The following is an 18,182-nucleotide window of genomic DNA, read 5'->3' as shown; positions in this document are numbered from 1 at the left end:
TGCCTATGGAAGGGAACTGGGAAGACTAGGATGCGGCACTGGTCTTGGCTTTCTTTACCAAAGTTAAACCAGCACCCATTAACCTACCTCCCCAGTTCATTCCCTTTGTATTTGACTCAGGAGCATCCTGCATCATGGTCAACTCTTCTCGACATGGGAAAGGTTGGAGGGATATGGAGGGCTCAGTCAGCATCACTACTGCTGACAGAGGACAACTGGTTGCCATCAAGATGGGGGGCACAGTCAGCCTTCTGAGCTTCAGCCCTCAGAAGTGGCAATGGGAACAAATGATTTATAAAGACTGTCTGCTTGTACCTGGCCTTGTGACAAACCTTATCGGCACAAAGTTGGTAACACATGCACAAGGAAAAGTTACCTTTGAGAAAGAGGTCATAATGGTACAGGATAAGGATGGACATGCAATTGGTGTACCAACAAGTGGGGATGGCTACCCTGCCATTGCCATGATGATATGGGATGACAGCATGCCCGAGCCCTCTGTCTCCCTCACTTTCACATCCAGGATGGTGAATGCAACCCACTCCTATGGGTCCTGCAATAAAGCAGATCTCTGGCACCAGCAATTGGGTCATGCCAGTCATGATGCCATCATGCAGACATGCACAGTGACTCTTTCACACAATATCCCATTGATTACTGCCACCAAGACTGGAACTCTATGTGACATATGTGTGTGTAGCAAAGCCACAGCAAAGAATACTGCTCACCCCAGGCGATTAGAAACACCACTTGAGCTGGTTTCGATGGATGTGATGGGACCACTTCATGGTAATGAGAAGTTTGTATATGTGCTCATCATACACGATGCATATCCAGGCATGATCTGGGTACAGGGTCTGACAAACAAAAAGGAGGCATCTCAAGAAGCTGCATGGTGGCTAGCAGAAATGTGTGTCGCCACACATAGGAAACCATCGGAGGTCATCATTGACTATGGAATCAAGGAAGTCAGGGTTGACCAAGGCAAGCTATGGTCAAACGCTTTTCGAGACATCTGCTCATCAACAGGTGTGAAGATAACTGCTTCACCCACCCAACATCATATGGACAATGCCTTCGCTGAACAGGCCATCCAGACCGTTCAGAAGATCGCACGTAGTCTACTGTATGACTCAGGAATGAATGAGCACTGGTGGCCCCATGCTGTTGCACAGGCAGCGTTCATCCACAACAGACTAGCAGGCAGTACTCATGGCAATGTGACTCCATATGAGCTATTCTACACAAAACACCTGGAACTACAACACATACGACATTTTGGATGTGTGGCATATGTTGTACTCAGAGGGAGCACTTGCTCAACATGGCTCCGAGACCATGCAGTTGTGAGCAAACATCTCCATCCACATGCCCTCTGGGGGAGATACTTGGGTTTCTCAGATGCACCTCATGCAATCAAAGGCCATAAGGTTTGGCTACCTGAGCTTGACTGTGTTGTCATTACCAGGGACATCTGTTTCTTGGAACTGGAACCATTGGACACTGTCGCCCCCCCCCCCCCCACACACACCTATCTTCGTCGGCAACCACAATCTCCTATGATCTTACACCTGGCTCTCTCCTGATCCCACATCAGATGAGACAGAATTGGACGATGTCGTACCTTCCTCACTGCAGCTGTACTCTTGTCAACGACACTTGGCGACTCATTCGGAACCCCCAAGCTTCGATCACAAGTGGGATCACATGATGACAGCCATCGAAGAGGCTGGGGAGATTGTCATCGACCTCGATGCTATTGCTGCCAATCTGAGAGCAGACCTGGAGGTGATGATGTCCGAGGGGGGGAAACACTTACCAGACCTCACAAGCACTCTCAATGGCACATCACTGCTCGAAACCCCTCACAGTGATGCTACGGCAGACATGTATGATGACGTCTCCATGCTCGAGACACCTTGCACAGAGTCGCCCGGTCCCATCAGCTACACAGCCTTCACCATGGCATGCTCCAACACACTGGCACCCACCGTCAGCAATCACCACTTAGATCGTATGGTATTTGTGACCACTGTGATGACTGGCACTGCCCTCATTGCAAGTGGACAGCAGATACACAGTGTGGACAGCATCCTGCTGGAACCACTCTCCCTCAACGAAGCTAAGACTCACAACGACTGGTACAAATGGCAGGAAGCCATGGTCAGCGAGATGGACAGCATGCACAAGATGAACATCTTCGAGCTAGTCGACATTCCCAAGAGCAGCAAGTTAATCAGCATTTGATGGGTTTACAAACTCAAGCTCGATGCACAATGATGAGCGACAAGGTACAAAGCATGACTCGTTGCACAAGGATATGCTCAACGCCAGGGTCTGGACTATGATCAGACATTCAGCCTGGTCGTCCATCTGCAAACAGTCAGGATACTGCTCGCCATTGCATGACAATATGGTTTACATGCAATACAACTTGATGTAAGCACTGCATTTCTGAATGGAAAGATTGACAAAGACATGCATGTCCGGATACCTCCAATGTTTGAAGTAAAGGAGACTGAAGGAAAATGCTATAAGTTAAAGAAAGCTCTTTATGGTCTTAAGCAAGCTGGATGACTGTGGCATGCAGCACTGGATGAACAATTACAAGCATTTGGTTTCAGATGATGTAGAGCAGAACCATGCATGTATACACATGGCTCAAAGGATGCAAAGATACTCCTCGCCATATACATAGATGATCTACTTGTCATTGGAGCAACTGTTTCACGAGTACAGTCCATATGTCAACAACTCTCAAGCGTGTTCAGCATCACTGATCAAGGAAATGTATCTCACATTATCAGGCTGAACGTAAGCTACAATCAAGAAGCTCACACACTCTCCATTGATCAGAGCAGATACGTCAAGGGTGTCATAGCAAAGTTTGGAATGGACCAGGCTTGGACAGCCTCAACACCAGTGATGGAGAGCATCAACTCCCTCAAACCACAAGAAGGAAGCATAGCAAGCACTGAAGAGACTTGTTACTATGCCTCACTTGTAGGATCACTGCTGTGGATAGCTCAGGGCACAAGGCCAGATATCACATTTGCAGTTGGTAGATGTGCACAGTGTCAGGGGTCTCGCGCCTGAAACCCAGGTCGGTCTGTCGAGATACTCGGTGACTATCAAACTGTGTGACAGCTATTGTCTCGAGATACTCGGTGACTATCAAGTTGTGCAGTGACAGCAGGTGGCGTTTGTTGTATATACTATCGTAGGTTTCGGCTGACCTCTGTGGACACTCCGTTCAGGGGTAGCTCGGCACGATCAATATCAATGTTATGATGACACCAAGGTCTGGTGTGGGTGTTGATGATGATGAGGTTGATGGTGTTGGTGATGAGATTGGTGATGTCGATGATAATGAGGTTGATGGTGTTGATGATAAGGTTGGTGGCGTCGATGATAATGAGGTTGATGGTGTTGGTGATAAGGTTGGTGGCGTCAACACGAGTGTCCAGTGTGTTGACTTGATGCTTGAAGTGATCCCCGGACCGCAGTGGACTACTGCCTTCGGTTCTATCTATATCCGGACCGCTAACCTGCTATGGGCGCCTTCGGACGTCAGGTAGTGGTGATACAACACACACACTACGATGAGGAGCAACCTTGATAGATTGCTGCTATGCTGACTGAAACTAATGTATACTTATGCTGAAGTGATAACTAGTTATGGTGAGTAGAGTGGATGGGGATCCACTCGACCTATGGTGATGAGAAAGCATGGTTATATACCTCTTCACAGCATTGCCAGCGATGCTGCTCCTGCTCTCTCTCCAGAGAGTACCTTCTTCATCGAGTACTGCTCAGGGGCCTCTCCTGCTTGGCACCCCTGTGCCTCTTGAGTGGTGTCGACTCCTTCGACACTGCTCCTCCTCCTCATGACCTGTGTCGACTCCTTCGACACTGCTCCTCCTCCTCATGACCTGTGTCGACTCCTTCGACACTGCTCCTCCTCCTCATGACCTGTGTCGACTCCTTCGACACTGCTCCTCCTCCTCATGACCTGTGTCGACTCCTTCGACACTGCTCCTCCTCCTCATGACCTGTGTCGACTCCTTCGACACTGCTCCTCCTCCTCATGACCTGTGTCGACTCCTTCGACACTGCTCCTCCTCCTCATGACCTGTGTCGACTTCCTGTCTCTCGAGCCCCTGAGTGGTAACCATCTGAGCTTGGTCCTCCTCATGGCTGCGCCTGCTCTTTGAGCTTGGTCCTCCTCGTGGCTGTGCCTGGTCCTCCTCGCATATGGGCTCAGTGCTCCTTTGCATGTGAATCCATAGGAGTCCATGGTCTTCATGGAGACTGCACTACGACCATGCTCTCTACTGGTATCGACTAGGTCTTCGATACCTGTGCTCCGTCCATATGAACCAGTGACCCTCCTGCTTCTTGAGCATCCAGGCCCATGACACTACCCCCCTCTTAAGAGCCGAGCTCCGTCGAGGCATGCTCTGGTCTGGTTCATGCTGACTCCTCCTCTTCCTTGACAACATCGCCCCCATCATCCTTCCTCCTTCTCTCAACGTCATCCTCCTCTCTCTACTCCTCCTGTTCTCTCCTCCTTTCTCTACTTTGTCTACTCACTCGTCCCCCCTCCGACTCCTCATACTCCTGGATGAGGTCGGGACAGTTGAGGTTCTCTACTGGTTCCCATGAAGCAGCTTCTTCTGAGTACCCTCTCCACAACACCTTGTACTCTGTAGTCCCATTGTGTGAACGCTTGTCGATGAGTGCTTCGACTTCGAAGTCGAGGTCCTCATCTGGAAGTGGTGGCATGGTGGGCTGTTCAGCACGTTGAGGAAGAGAACTTGTTCTTGCTGGCTCGAGCATGGAGACATGGAACACATCATGCACCCTAAGGTTTGCTGGCAATGTGATTCGGTAAGCTCGACGTCCTACCCATTCCTGAACTGGGTAGGGTCCTGCAAACCGGGTATCCAACTTGGGTGTGGGTCTCCGTGTCTTCCAGTTTCGGCGGTTGATATAGACCATATCACCCACCTTAAACTCAATGTCCTTGTGCTTCCTGTTATACTGGTCTACTGATCTACGTTGTGCCTCTCTGATCTGCTCCTGGAGGTACTTGCAACGCTCCTTTCCATCCATGAGGTACTCGAAGCGACCTGGATCATTGACTCCTAGTCGTTGAGGGATGTCAGGATGAGCTTTGGGGTTCCATCCATAGCATGCAAAGAATGGTGAGACACCAATGCTGTTGTGGACCGTGTTGTTGTATACAAAGGCCGCAGTGTCCAGCAGGTTGGCCCAGTCATTCTGCTCATAGTTGCAGTACATCCTGAGATATTGCTCTATGACCTGATTGACTCTCTCTGTCTGACCATCAGTTTGAGGATGGTAGGCCGTGCTAAGTGAGTGCTTCACACCCATTTGCTCTGCAAATGCTTTCCATGCTCCTGATATGAACTGCCTGCCTCGGTCCGAGACCATGTGATCTGGATATCCGAAGAGTCTAACCATGTGTCCATATAGCAATACTGCAGTCTGTTTGGCTGTGACTGTCTTATGGGTTGGAGCTAGTATGGCAAACTTGGTTAACCTGTCGACGATGACTAGGATAGAGTCATAGGTCTTGGAGTCATACTTCTTTGATGGTGGTAGTCCTTCAATGAAGTCGAGGGATATGGAGCCCCAGGGCCTGTCTGGGGTTGCTAGTGGCTGTAGCAAACCATATGGACGATGACGAGGAGCTTTGTACCTAGCACATACAGGACAACTTGCTACATAGTCTGCAATCCAAGCTGTCATGTTTGGCCACCAGTAATGTCGTTGTGCTGCCTTGATGGTAGCATCTCTTCCTACGTGTCCAGCAGTGATACCATCATGGCATTGGGTCATCACCATGAATCGCAGATGCTCTACAGAGAGAGACTGTCCATCTACCTCTTTGGCACTCCTTGAGTGTCGGTTGTTGGTCCTCCCTGGCATGATCACTTTGGGGATAACCAACCTTCCTCCACTGTACCATAGGTCATCCCTGACCTTGAAGGGCTTCTTCCTATGTATCTCCTGTAGCTCTTGGTCTAAGGGCTGGAAGATCTTGACCAGGTCTTTGAGACCTTTTGATGCTATGGACTCCATCGAGATCATGGGGGCCACTAGGAGCGAGTCATGGTCTGCTGTCTCCTTGAATACTCGAGGAGGCAGTAGTTGCCTCACATTGTGATCCTGCTCTTCACCAGCTGGTTGCATGTCTGTCCTTCTGGTGAGAGCATCGGGTTCACCACCTTTGTCTCCTGGTCGATACTGCAATATGAAGTCGAAGTCTGCTAGTAGTATGGCCCATCGAGCCTGTCGACCTGTGATGCGTCTCTGTGACTTGAAGTACTTGAGGGCTTCATGGTCAGTGAGGATGACCAGTTGGTTCGGTAGTCCAGCTAGCATGTGTCGCCACTGAGTGAGGCAGGTGACCACAGCTAGGAGCTCCTTATCATGGATCTCATAGTTCTTCTCAGCAGAAGACATCTTCCTAGAGTAGAAGGCCACTGGATGCCATCGTCCTTCATGCTCCTGCTTGAGCACTCCTGCTATAGCAAAGTCACTTGCATCAGTCTCCAACCTTGTTGGAAGGTGGTAGTCGAAGTGCTGAAGCACTCCTGCTGATGTGAAGGCCTGGATGAGCTTGTGGAAGGCCTGTTGGGCCTCCTCTGGTAGTTCGAACTTCTTGAACCGTTCTATAGGCTTTACCAGTGCTGTCAAGGGCTTGGCTATGCGAGCAAAGTGGGCTATGAACCTTCGATAGAAGTTGGCAAAACCCAGGAACCTCTGGATGTCATGGATTGACTCCGGCATTGGCCACTCCTTGACAGTGCGCACCTTTTCTGGGTCCATCTCTATGCCCGTTGGCTTGATGATGTACCCCAGGAACTCGACTGTCTTGGTGTGGAACTCACACTTTGACAGCTTAGCAAAGAGCCTGTTGCTCCTTAAGCGAGCGAGGACCTCAGTGACATGCTTCACATGTGCTTCTTCAGTGTCACTGAAGATCAGGAAGTCATCTAGGTATACTACCACATATATCCCAATGATGTCTCGGAAGATGTCATTGATGAATGACTGGAAGTGAGCCGGAGCATTGGCTAGGCCAAAGGGCATCACTAGGTACTCATAGAGTCCCAACTGAGTGCCAAAAGCTGTCTTCCATTCATCTCCTTTAGCAATCCGGATGAGGTTGTATGCTGCTCTAAGGTCTAGCTTGGTATAGATCCTTGCCTTCCTGAGTAAGAACAGCTGCTCCTCGATGAGGGGCAATGGTGCCCTGTTCTTGACAGTGATCTCGTTGAGACCTCTGTAGTCCACACAGAGTCTGAGACCTCCATCCTTCTTTGGTACGAAGAGCACCGGTGATCGTGCCGGGCTCTTCGATGGTCTTATGAACCCCTTCTCGAGGTTCTCATCCAAGTACCTCCTCAACTCGGACATCTCCTTGGGTCCCTTAAGGTATAGGGGCCCTTGAGGTGGCTTCCCTCCTTCTATCAACTCGAGGTGGAGATCATGCTCGGTATGATGGGGCAGCTTGTCTGCTTCCACCTCATCAAACACATCTTGCAGGTGTTGGTATGGCTTTGGTATGTCTGCAGCCGTCACCACCTTATCTACCTCCACCTCCATCTCGACTCCTTTGTCTGCGCCTGTAGGTACAAAACCAAAGGCTGGGAGTGATGATGGTGGCTCCTCTAACAGCATGAACCCTATGGGTCCATCTTCCAGAGCTGCTCGTAGTATGCGCTCTGCTGAGACAAACTCGTTACCATGAAGGGTTGGTCTCCTCATGGTTAGGTCCCCTGCTCTTGCTGCTTCAGGGGGTCTCCTAGGGGGTCGGTCCTGCTCCTGAGTCTTGAACTCCAGCTGGCCCGTATCCCATTGTATGGTGGGTTTGAGCCTCCGTAGCTCAGTGAACCCCAGGATGAGGTCATAGTCCGCAGTGTCGGCCACTGAAGCTTCGACCACACCCAGATTGTGTGTACCAATAGATACCTGCATGCTCGCAGAACTATTGATGGAGAGTTGGTGCCCGGTGACACCATGGATCGATCTTGTTTTTATGGGTTTTGTGGGTATTTGGTACTTACTAATGAAAGAATCTGAGACTATGGACAAACCAGCACCGGTATCAGCTAGTATCCGAGCAGGATGGTCTTGAACCATTCCAGAGAGCTCCAGTACTGCTTTGCCTCCACTGGTAGAGAAACATACTTGACAATCTTGATATATACAGAGTGATGGCGAGGAGGTTTGTAGAGCAATGCATGCCATCAGTGCATCACCCCACTGACGTTTCCCTCGTCGTCATCATCATTGTGCTCCTCCTCGTGATCGGGGTCCATGGGTTGCTGGTATGAGCTGAGGTCCATGGCCTCGGGGTCACCCGTCTCAGTGCTGCCTGTGTGGCCATCCCCTGAGTCGGTGGCCTCCTCGAAGGGGTCTGCTGTGGTGACCATAACCTTTGGTCCCATGGGTCGAGAGCTAAGAGGGTCTACCCTCCTGCTGGGGCAGTCTCTGGCCCAATGGCCAATACCTTTGCATACATGACAGGTGTTGATACCTGATGGAGCAGGGCTTCCTTGCTTCGAGGGTTGGGTGGGATGATGAGGAAGGGGTCGGTTTAGGTTTTGTATAGTTGCTTGTGTAGTTGCTTGTGTAGTTGCTTGTGATGGTGATCGAGCTGGATAAGTTTGAGTGGGTTGTCGGATGGGGATCGAACTTTGATTTGGCCGAGACCCAGTTCTTAGTGGAGGTGATGTGGCATTTGGGAGTGAGTGTCTAGCCGAGGACTGCTGTAGTAGCATCCTCTGTCGATCGATCTCCTCAACCTCTCGATACCACTCCCATCTCTTCCCAGGTGGATTCCTCTCGAACTTCTCCTGTATGCTGCGAGTGAGACTACCTCTGAAGAGATCAATCACTAGCTCGTTGTCATCTAGGTTGACCTGTCCTTCCAAGTCTCTGAACCGCTCTACATGACGTGTGGCGGCACCAGGAGTATCACTTGTGAGTCTGAGAGCCAACAGCTTGTTGTATGCCTCCATCCTAGCATTGCGTGGGTTGAACTGCTCTGACAGTCGCTCTGTGAAGTAGTGCCAATCATTGAACAACCTTCCTTCTCTAGCTCTATCAATACGGAGCTTGGAGGTCCACCACTCTCTTGCTGTCCCTTCCAGTTGAGCACCCATGTGATTGATCATCCTAGACTGCTCATACACCTGGTTGAACTTAAACCATGCTTCGGCTTCTAGAATGAAGATCTCCATGTCTCGGGGATTGAACTTTGGAAAGGGGGTGGCAATGGGCTTTGACCGGTTAAGCTCTGCCATGATGCTGGTATCCTCCTCGTGGTCCAGGGGGTAAGGGTCCGTCCTAGTCCTGCTGTAGGGGTCCAGCTTAGTCTTGACATATCTTGGCCCAGTAGGTGAAGCATACTTCTCGTAGTTGATGTCCTCCTGCTCATCCAGGTTGAATGAGACTGATCGTCTTGGTCGTGGAGCTGGAGTAGGAGTATGTGGGTCTCCTATCATAGACTCATCTCCTCCTCCTGCTTGGTCTTCTGAGTGAGAGAGGTCCATTGTCTCCTCCCTGCTCAGTTGAGCTCGTTGTAATCGTTCCTCTCGATGACCCTGCCTAGTAAGCTCTAGCTGAGCTTCCAATAGAGTGAGTAGTCTATCGAGCTTATTGTTGAGGTCTGGGTCCGTCATGGTGATCGTGAGGAGCTGCTTGAACGATCCACTCTAATGTCAGGGGTCTCGCGCCTGAAACCCAGGTCGGTCTGTCGAGATACTCGGTGACTATCAAACTGTGTGACAGCTATTGTCTCGAGATACTCGGTGACTATCAAGTTGTGCAGTGACAGCAGGTGGCGTTTGTTGTATATACTATCGTAGGTTTCGGCTGACCTCTGTGGACACTCCGTTCAGGGGTAGCTCGGCACGATCAATATCAATGTTATGATGACACCAAGGTCTGGTGTGGGTGTTGATGATGATGAGGTTGATGGTGTTGGTGATGAGATTGGTGATGTCGATGATAATGAGGTTGATGGTGTTGATGATAAGGTTGGTGGCGTCGATGATAATGAGGTTGATGGTGTTGGTGATAAGGTTGGTGGCGTCAACACGAGTGTCCAGTGTGTTGACTTGATGCTTGAAGTGATCCCCGGACCGCAGTGGACTACTGCCTTCGGTTCTATCTATATCCGGACCGCTAACCTGCTATGGGCGCCTTCGGACGTCAGGTAGTGGTGATACAACACACACACTACGATGAGGAGCAACCTTGATAGATTGCTGCTATGCTGACTGAAACTAATGTATACTTATGCTGAAGTGATAACTAGTTATGGTGAGTAGAGTGGATGGGGATCCACTCGACCTATGGTGATGAGAAAGCATGGTTATATACCTCTTCACAGCATTGCCAGCGATGCTGCTCCTGCTCTCTCTCCAGAGAGTACCTTCTTCATCGAGTACTGCTCAGGGGCCTCTCCTGCTTGGCACCCCTGTGCCTCTTGAGTGGTGTCGACTCCTTCGACACTGCTCCTCCTCCTCATGACCTGTGTCGACTCCTTCGACACTGCTCCTCCTCCTCATGACCTGTGTCGACTCCTTCGACACTGCTCCTCCTCCTCATGACCTGTGTCGACTCCTTCGACACTGCTCCTCCTCCTCATGACCTGTGTCGACTCCTTCAACACTGCTCCTCCTCCTCATGACCTGTGTCGACTCCTTCGACACTGCTCCTCCTCCTCATGACCTGTGTCGACTCCTTCGACACTGCTCCTCCTCCTCATGACCTGTGTCGACTTCCTGTCTCTCGAGCCCCTGAGTGGTAACCATCTGAGCTTGGTCCTCCTCATGGCTGCGCCTGCTCTTTGAGCTTGGTCCTCCTCGTGGCTGTGCCTGGTCCTCCTCGCATATGGGCTCAGTGCTCCTTTGCATGTGAATCCATAGGAGTCCATGGTCTTCATGGAGACTGCACTACGACCATGCTCTCTACTGGTATCGACTAGGTCTTCGATACCTGTGCTCCGTCCATATGAACCAGTGACCCTCCTGCTTCTTGAGCATCCAGGCCCATGACACACAGTTTGTAGCGAACCCATCTGGAGAACATCTTGTGGCTGCTAAGCATGTGTTAAGATACCTGAAAGGGATGATAGGGACTGGCCTCTCAACAAGAACATCAGGCAGTGGACCATTACTCTCAGGATGGGCAGACAGTGATTGGGCAGGATCATGCAACTGTAGAAGGTCGACGACTGGTTACGTTTTCACAATTGATGGTTTCACATGCAGCTGGGCCTCATGACTACAACAGACAGTGGCAAACAGCTCGGTAGAGGCCAAATACGTAGCATTGGCAACAGTGGCCAGAGAACTCTTATGGGCCATGATGTTCCTGCAAGAACTGGATCAACCAGTGTTGAAGACGACAGGAATACATGTTAGTATCAGAACATCAAATATCCATTCCCATGATGGAGAGCTCACCTTCGATCAAGATGTACCAGTCCTACATAGTGATTCATTGGGCACTTGGGTTATAGCAAACGACCCTCAACACTTCAAGAGGACAAAGCATATTGACATAGCTCACTTCTTCCTGCATGACAAGATTGTGAACAAATGACTTGTGATTGCTCCTGTTCAGAGTTGCAAAAACTTGGCCGACATCTTGACGAAGCCACTTGCCATGCCAATGCTCTCACACATTTGATGACTACTTGGATTGATGATTTCATTGGAGAATGTTGGATTGAGAGGGGGTGCTGAAAATGATGATCCAATGAGACAGTAAAAGAATGATGCAGAGCCGATCTGATCAAAGATCAGATAGGGCCGATCCAGTTGAGCTACTGATTCGATTGTAGATTAGGTCAAGTTGATCTCAGGAGAAATCAGGTGCAACACAGTCCCACTCATTGTCATGATAGACCATGAAGTAGTAGTACCCCCACATCAGGCAAGTGCCACTCACATGTATATATAACTCACAGAGAGCACTAGGCTCTCGCCACATTCCCTCAGTCAATTGAGTATATTTTGTTCTGTCTTTTAGCAGCGACATCATACTTAGACTCTCCCTGATCGCCAGTATCGGGACCTAAACGACATTTATATTCAACAGTTTATAAGAGGATAAGGGCAGAAGAAAGGAGGGTCCGTGCAGTTCAATGCTCGCCTGAGTATTGACCTCGTTAATGACCGACGTAAATGACCGACGTAAATGACCGACGCATCGAGATTATCCAAATGGAAATTGCTGAATCGGCGATTCACCCATCGTCAGGCGTGTCGCTGTCTCAACGCCGTTTCTCTAGGCGATGGTATCGCACGTATCGCCGCTTGAACCGCTCTGTGATAACTTGGAGCCGACACAGCCGCTCGCCGCTGTCGCCTAGGATTGTGCACAGCACAGCCTCGCTGCAATGAGCGTTACCCTGGCATCCTATGACAATCGGACCATCCGAGCAGCACCGTCACTCTTCTCAATGGAAGCAGGAACGTGTGAATTTCTGTCGGGTGTACCGTTTCAACGTTGGCATTCACGCTGGCAATGGTACAGTGCCCGTTGCCACATGTGTCGTCAGTTGCACACGGAAGCAAGTTTTGAGATGAGATGAAAGCGAATCGCCCAGCCACCTCTGTCTCTTGCCGCATATGGCGTCAGAGAGTGGGCTCCAAAGATGCTTCTTGGAAAAGAAATATCTCATTTCGGGACTGCCCTTCCGCTGAGCGCCAGCCCAACTTGAGCAACGACGCCGCCTTTCGCTCCTCGTCCTTGGTGGCCATCTCGCTGCAGAGGTCTGGTTGTCGGGCTTGCCGATCCTCTTGATCTTCTCGGCGTGCAAGAGACGTGGGACTACAGAATACTGACTCGTCAACCCACATGCTCTCTTGAGCTCAAGTGGGCGATACGCAGCACAGCCCGAGTCGAATCGCACAATTCAGGGTTCAATGCTGATTCCTGCAAGCCTGACACGGGCAATTCTTTTTTTTCTTTTTTTTTTTTTTTTCTCTTTTTTTTTTTCTTCTTTTTTCCACAGTGAAAAAGCAGCAGTGGCATTCCTCACCGCTGCACCGTGCATAGTTCCACACTCTGACAATTCTTTTGGCGCCAATTTTTCAGGTGAAGCTACATAAGCCTGGGCCCTCGTCAGTTGCTGCTGCCCTGCGCCGCCCTTTCTCGCCTATTTTTTTTTGGTTTGGTTTTGTTTTTTTTTTTGTTTTTGTTTTTTTTTTTTTATATACTCTGCTGCTCCACACCTCGAACTGACTCTCACGGTTCTTTCAGCCTGGGAACAGTCGCAACACCCTCTCTCACAGAAGCCTACACGAACCTGCCTAGCTCCCCGTCGCGAGGAGCGTGTAACGATATCCAAGGCCTCTCATCGCTCTTGTCTTTGCTTTTCTCCCCACCATCCTTCACCTAGACTCGACCCAAGCTTGCTCCATCAGCGGCCAAGGATCGCAACCGCTTCGAGTAATCACGTCTTGCTCAGTTCCACGCCTGCTATTATCACATACGGCAATTTCGGAAGATCCGAAGATTCCCTCCAAGGCATCTCGTCACCTAATCACCTAGTCATCTAGTCACCTCGTCACCTAGTCACCTCATCACCTCGCCATTTCGTCACCTTATCGTAGCATCGGCACGTCCCGAAGGGCTCAGTAATTCGAATCGAAGCATATAGAAGCTAAGCTCTGCCTGATACGAAAGAGCGTCTTGACATCGTCTACCTGTCTACTCAGCCAGTCAGCTTAGGTCTCGTTGGCCATGCTCTCCGCCACCAACACTGCTCCTATCTTGCCACACACCAACCAGTTCGCCGTCCCCCAAGCCATTCGATCTACATCCTCTCCGTCCGGATCCTTGCCTACTCTCCAGCATGCTCGAGCTACAAGCCTAGACCTCGACCCTGGTTCGCGCACTCATAGCCTCTCCGCATCGCCATCCGCCCCTTCACACCTCCATTCGCAACTGTACCCACGCTCTTCCATTCTCATCAATCCTCGCAAACGACCTTATTCGGGTGTTATCTATGCCAACCCTGCTCTCCTCGCCGGCGCATCTACCGTAGCGGCACCCGTCGTGACTCACATCCCTGCTGTACCCTCCCGCAAAGAACGCGAAAAGGAGCGAGAACGGGCACGAGAACGTGACAAGGAACGAGAGCGCGAACGTGAAAAGGCAAAGAGCAAGGATGACGAAAAGATCTGGGGTATCCCCAAGAAGGCCCTCCTTCTCGGTCTCGGCGATCTCAACTTTAACGCACAGATGGCCATGATGGCTGGATGGGGCCATGGCAGTGGCGGGGCATCCATCTTACCGAGCACTGCAGTCACAGCCAACGATCGCACACGCATCCGTCCCTCGTCATCCTCAGACCTGCCCAAATCCGGTGCATCCTCCCTCTCTTCCAAACGCTCTGCACACGACAGCGACAGCGACAGCGACAGCAAGCCTGAGCACGACGGCAGACGGTACGAACGAGGCAGCAGCACTCCCAATGCCTCCAGCCAGAGCCTCGCTGTCTCGACCAACAAGTCATCCCAGGCTGAGCGCAGCACAGGCAATTCTCCAGTCCATGAGCCGATGGACCCAGAAGAGCTGGCAGCGCTCAATGCTATCATCAACACTCGTCGCAGTATGGCTGCAGCACAAGCACTCGTCAGTGGTTCCATCGCCCTGACTCCTCCCCATCTCCGTGCCTCCAGCTTTGGCAGCTCAGCGCAGGACCTCTCACGCCCACCACTTGAAGAAAAGCGCTTCGAATCTCAGGATTCCGTGCCTAGCATGAGCTCTGTCGGACACTCGTCTGCCAGCATCGGCAGCAGCAACTTGCCTTTATCTCCTTCCGCCGAAAAGGGTCTTCAGCCTCCTGCCTCCATTACCAGCTCAACATCCACAGCCGAGATCAAGTCGCCCCGCATCCGCTTTGCACCTTTACCCACACCAACATCAGCACCGTCCTTGCTCGGTAGAGCCTCCCAAAACTCTATCCATCCCGGCCTAGCAGAAGCACTGATCCAAGACTCGGAAGAGTCGGATGCCACTGACTCGGACTATGACAGCGACGATGATGCCAAGTCGATGAAGGGCAAATGGTACCTCATGGGCATGCCTTCTGCCTACTTCAAGCCCGAGTACTACATGGGCAAAAGCAACAAGCGCCGAAATGGCAAAACCAACAGCATCACTGGCTTTGGCGGAGGAGGAGATGCAGATGACAACCGTTCCGAAGACAGTCACAGTCTTAGCCGCAAGAGCACAGCAAGTCTCTCGGACGCTCACAGTCGCACATCCGAGAACGACGATGAGGAGCGTGGCAGGAGCTCTTCAGCTTTCAAGTCGAAGCGCAAGTCATCACACTCCCGTCGACGCTCCCGCAGTCGTACAGGCGCTATCAGTTCAGGCGATGAGGAGGAGCGTGCACGCAAGAGGGAGTTGATCCGTCGCGCACGACCAGGAGGTACCGGTATGGTCACTTTGCCGGACGGTACCAAAATTCGTGCTCGACGTGTCAACGACCAGCCTAGCCAGGCCGAGCCCGAGTTCATAGAGTGGGGCTTTGCAGGTTTAGCTCGAGAAGCTTCTCGCCGCAGTCTCGGAGGCGCAAGTGGTTCGCCTTCACTGGCAACGACTCCCAACAGTTCCGATGATCGAGGCCTGTCAGCGTACATGGAGGATAATGAAGATGACGAGGATGGCATGGCTTGGGTCCGCCGACGTCGACGGGAGAGGCAAGCAAAGGCACGTCTCGAAAGCGAGCAAGCAGACAAGACTGCCACCGACGCAGCTATGGCAGCACAGAACCCGACCAGCACTCAAGCAAGCGCAAACGTCGATCATGCCGACAAGACAGCGACCGACGAGGGCCACACAGCAGACGCCAGCATCATCTCGACTTGCGAACACGCTCATGCCTCTCTTACTCGCCCTAGCACTGCAGACACCGCCGACAACACCGTTTCGACCGGCATCACGGCTCCATCCAGTGTTGAGGAACCGATGCCCCTTTCTGCCCATACAACAGCACAGACCGAGAACAGCGACTACGCCGAAACTTCTGCGCCAGCCACTCGTCGTCAGTCACTCTTGACTGCCATCGACGCTTCGCGTCCAGCTGACGCCATGGTCTCGGACGGCAACGCATTCGTCAGCTCTCCCACCTCTGAAGAGCCACCCACACACAGTCTCGAAGCTTCCATGCTTTCTGAAGCCTCCAATGGCGATTCGGCTATGGGCGGCAGCCAGATCTTGAGTAGACCAGCTCGCGCCAGGGCTCTGACCGAGACTGGGGTTCCAGGTGACAGCACACCTCGCCAAAACACAGGTCTAGGTCTCACCGCAGACAAGGCCGAGGAGATTCGAAGAAGGCACGAGGACGAAGTGGCAGCTCTTGGAGCTGAGGTACTCGCTCAGACACGACGCAACAACCAGCGTCGTCAGGTCAGCGCCTCTAGTCGTGGCCTCAACACGCCTCACTACGACCAGGACTCTGCTGGCGAGCAGCCGCAACAGCAGCACCACCAGCACATCCATGCCTCTCCAGCGAAGAACAGCAACCGCCTGAGCCAAGCCTCGGTCGCCTCTCCACCGATGCTCTTCAACTCGTCCATCTTGGCCAAGTCGGTCTCGCGCGACTCTGGCTACGAGAAGAAGTCGATCTCGCGTGCTGTTGGCTCGATCATGCGCAAGGCAACCAATGACAGCGAGAAGACGGTTGGTCATTCAAACGTTGCTCCCTTCAGGCCTGCCCACGAGGTCGCGGCTAAGAAGCACGAGATCGCATTCCCGCAAATGTCGGATTCCGTCGAACGGGAGCGCAAACACCAAGAAATTTCGGCTGAAGCAGCCGACGCTGTACGCGGATCGTCAAGCACCGCTTCCGACGCAGCGCATGTCGGTTCATCTGCAGTCCGCAGCACTTGGCCCGAGAGCAACTTGTCGCGCAAGTCTTTGGCAGTGGGTGGCTACTCGGCCTCATCGGCCAGCAAGTCTGTTTCTTCGCTTCAGGGAGCTGGTAGCACACATGCGCCATCGCCCGTGTCCGGCAAGCGCATCTCGCTCGACCCTTCCGTCAGCACGCCTGTGCCATCGCCATGGCTGCCGCGTCGACCCGATGCCCGTGGTGTCTCGGTGGTCCCTCTCCCCCAGCTTGGTGTACGACCCGAGCGTCCTCGAGAGGGTCGCGTGTGGTTGTCGGACGACAGCGATGCTTCGGATGCAGGGGAAAACCTGAGAATAGAGCAAGCCGAGCAGGAGGAAGAAGACGACGCCTCGGACCTGGACGCCGAAGAGCTGCTCGAGGAAGAGCGCAAAACGGTGATGCAGAAGAAGCGTGCTACTACACGTGCAGCAGGGCAAGAGATTGTCCATGCACGCTTGGGCAAGAAAACCTCAGCACGAGCGCTTTCGGACTTGACTGCCTCGTACGACGACATGGCGCTTTCCTCTTCCATGTCGACTCGTCAACGCTCTAGACGAAAGCAGCAGCAGCGACGTAGCAGCATGGATCCTCGTATGACGTCTTGCTCGAATACATCTCGTTCGGCTGCTGCGCCTCGCAAGACTCCACCGAGACTTGTCCGAAGCCATCGATCAGCCGATGAAGAAGCTGTAGAAGAGAACGAGGAGGAAAATTTGTGGCCTGCAGCTTCTGCGACAAGCAAGTCAGGTACGCCACGACCTCGTCACATCCTGGTCAACTTGCCTGGAGGACCAGGGATCTGGGACAGCAAGAAGGGAGGCGGACACAATGCTGTTGCAGCCATCAACTCGGTAGCAGCAGCTCGAGCTAAAGCGATCAAAAAGCGAGCTAAGGACCGTCGTACTTCGTTCGAGTTGCCTCCTGACTGGGATGACGAGATGATGGACTATGGCTGGCCACGAAGTCTCAAGGGTTCGCTCTACTGAGAGATAGTCTTGACAATCTACATAGTATCCCACAACTCACCATTCACATATACTGAATACCCTTTTTCTTGCCGTACATGGGCTTCTGCTTCCAAATGATATCCATTCGGAAGCATCTTGGCCACGGCTTTGGGAGCTCGCAAGCGACCCAACTCGAGTTAGGCAATATAACATACTTTTTTCCCGCCCCCCCCCCCTCCGCCTAAATTTCTCGGCCTCCTTTTCCAACAATTTTCACGCCT

At 52.0% G+C, this 18,182-nt stretch overlaps 3 protein-coding genes across 3 annotated transcripts; 1 reads left to right on the top strand and 2 right to left on the bottom strand.

Annotated features, from left to right (window-relative positions):
• Positions 1-4,548: 4,548 nt before the first annotated feature.
• Positions 4,549-8,175, bottom strand: UHO2_04156 (uncharacterized protein; the record flags this gene model as incomplete). The annotated part of the gene is made up of 1 exon (XM_041555829.1): positions 4,549-8,175. One exon carries the CDS (start codon positions 8,173-8,175, stop codon positions 4,549-4,551), a length of 3,627 nt encoding a protein of 1,208 aa, XP_041411763.1.
• A 107-nt stretch (positions 8,176-8,282) lies between these two features.
• UHO2_04155 (uncharacterized protein) lies at positions 8,283-9,719 on the bottom strand (the record flags this gene model as incomplete). Its single annotated transcript, XM_041555828.1, has 1 exon — positions 8,283-9,719. One exon carries the CDS (start codon positions 9,717-9,719, stop codon positions 8,283-8,285), a length of 1,437 nt encoding a protein of 478 aa, XP_041411762.1.
• Positions 9,720-13,797: 4,078 nt separating this feature from the next.
• Positions 13,798-17,940, top strand: UHO2_04154 (uncharacterized protein; the record flags this gene model as incomplete). Its single annotated transcript, XM_041555827.1, has 1 exon — positions 13,798-17,940. The coding sequence occupies one exon, from the start codon at positions 13,798-13,800 to the stop codon at positions 17,938-17,940; it is 4,143 nt and encodes a 1,380-aa protein (XP_041411761.1).
• Positions 17,941-18,182: the final 242 nt, after the last annotated feature.

The sequence above is a fragment of the Ustilago hordei genome (genome assembly GCF_900519145.1).
Source record: "Ustilago hordei strain Uho2 genome assembly, contig: UHO2_contig_08, whole genome shotgun sequence".
In the NCBI taxonomy this organism is placed as follows: domain Eukaryota; kingdom Fungi; phylum Basidiomycota; class Ustilaginomycetes; order Ustilaginales; family Ustilaginaceae; genus Ustilago; species Ustilago hordei.
This window is presented reverse-complemented; position numbering and strand designations above follow the sequence as displayed.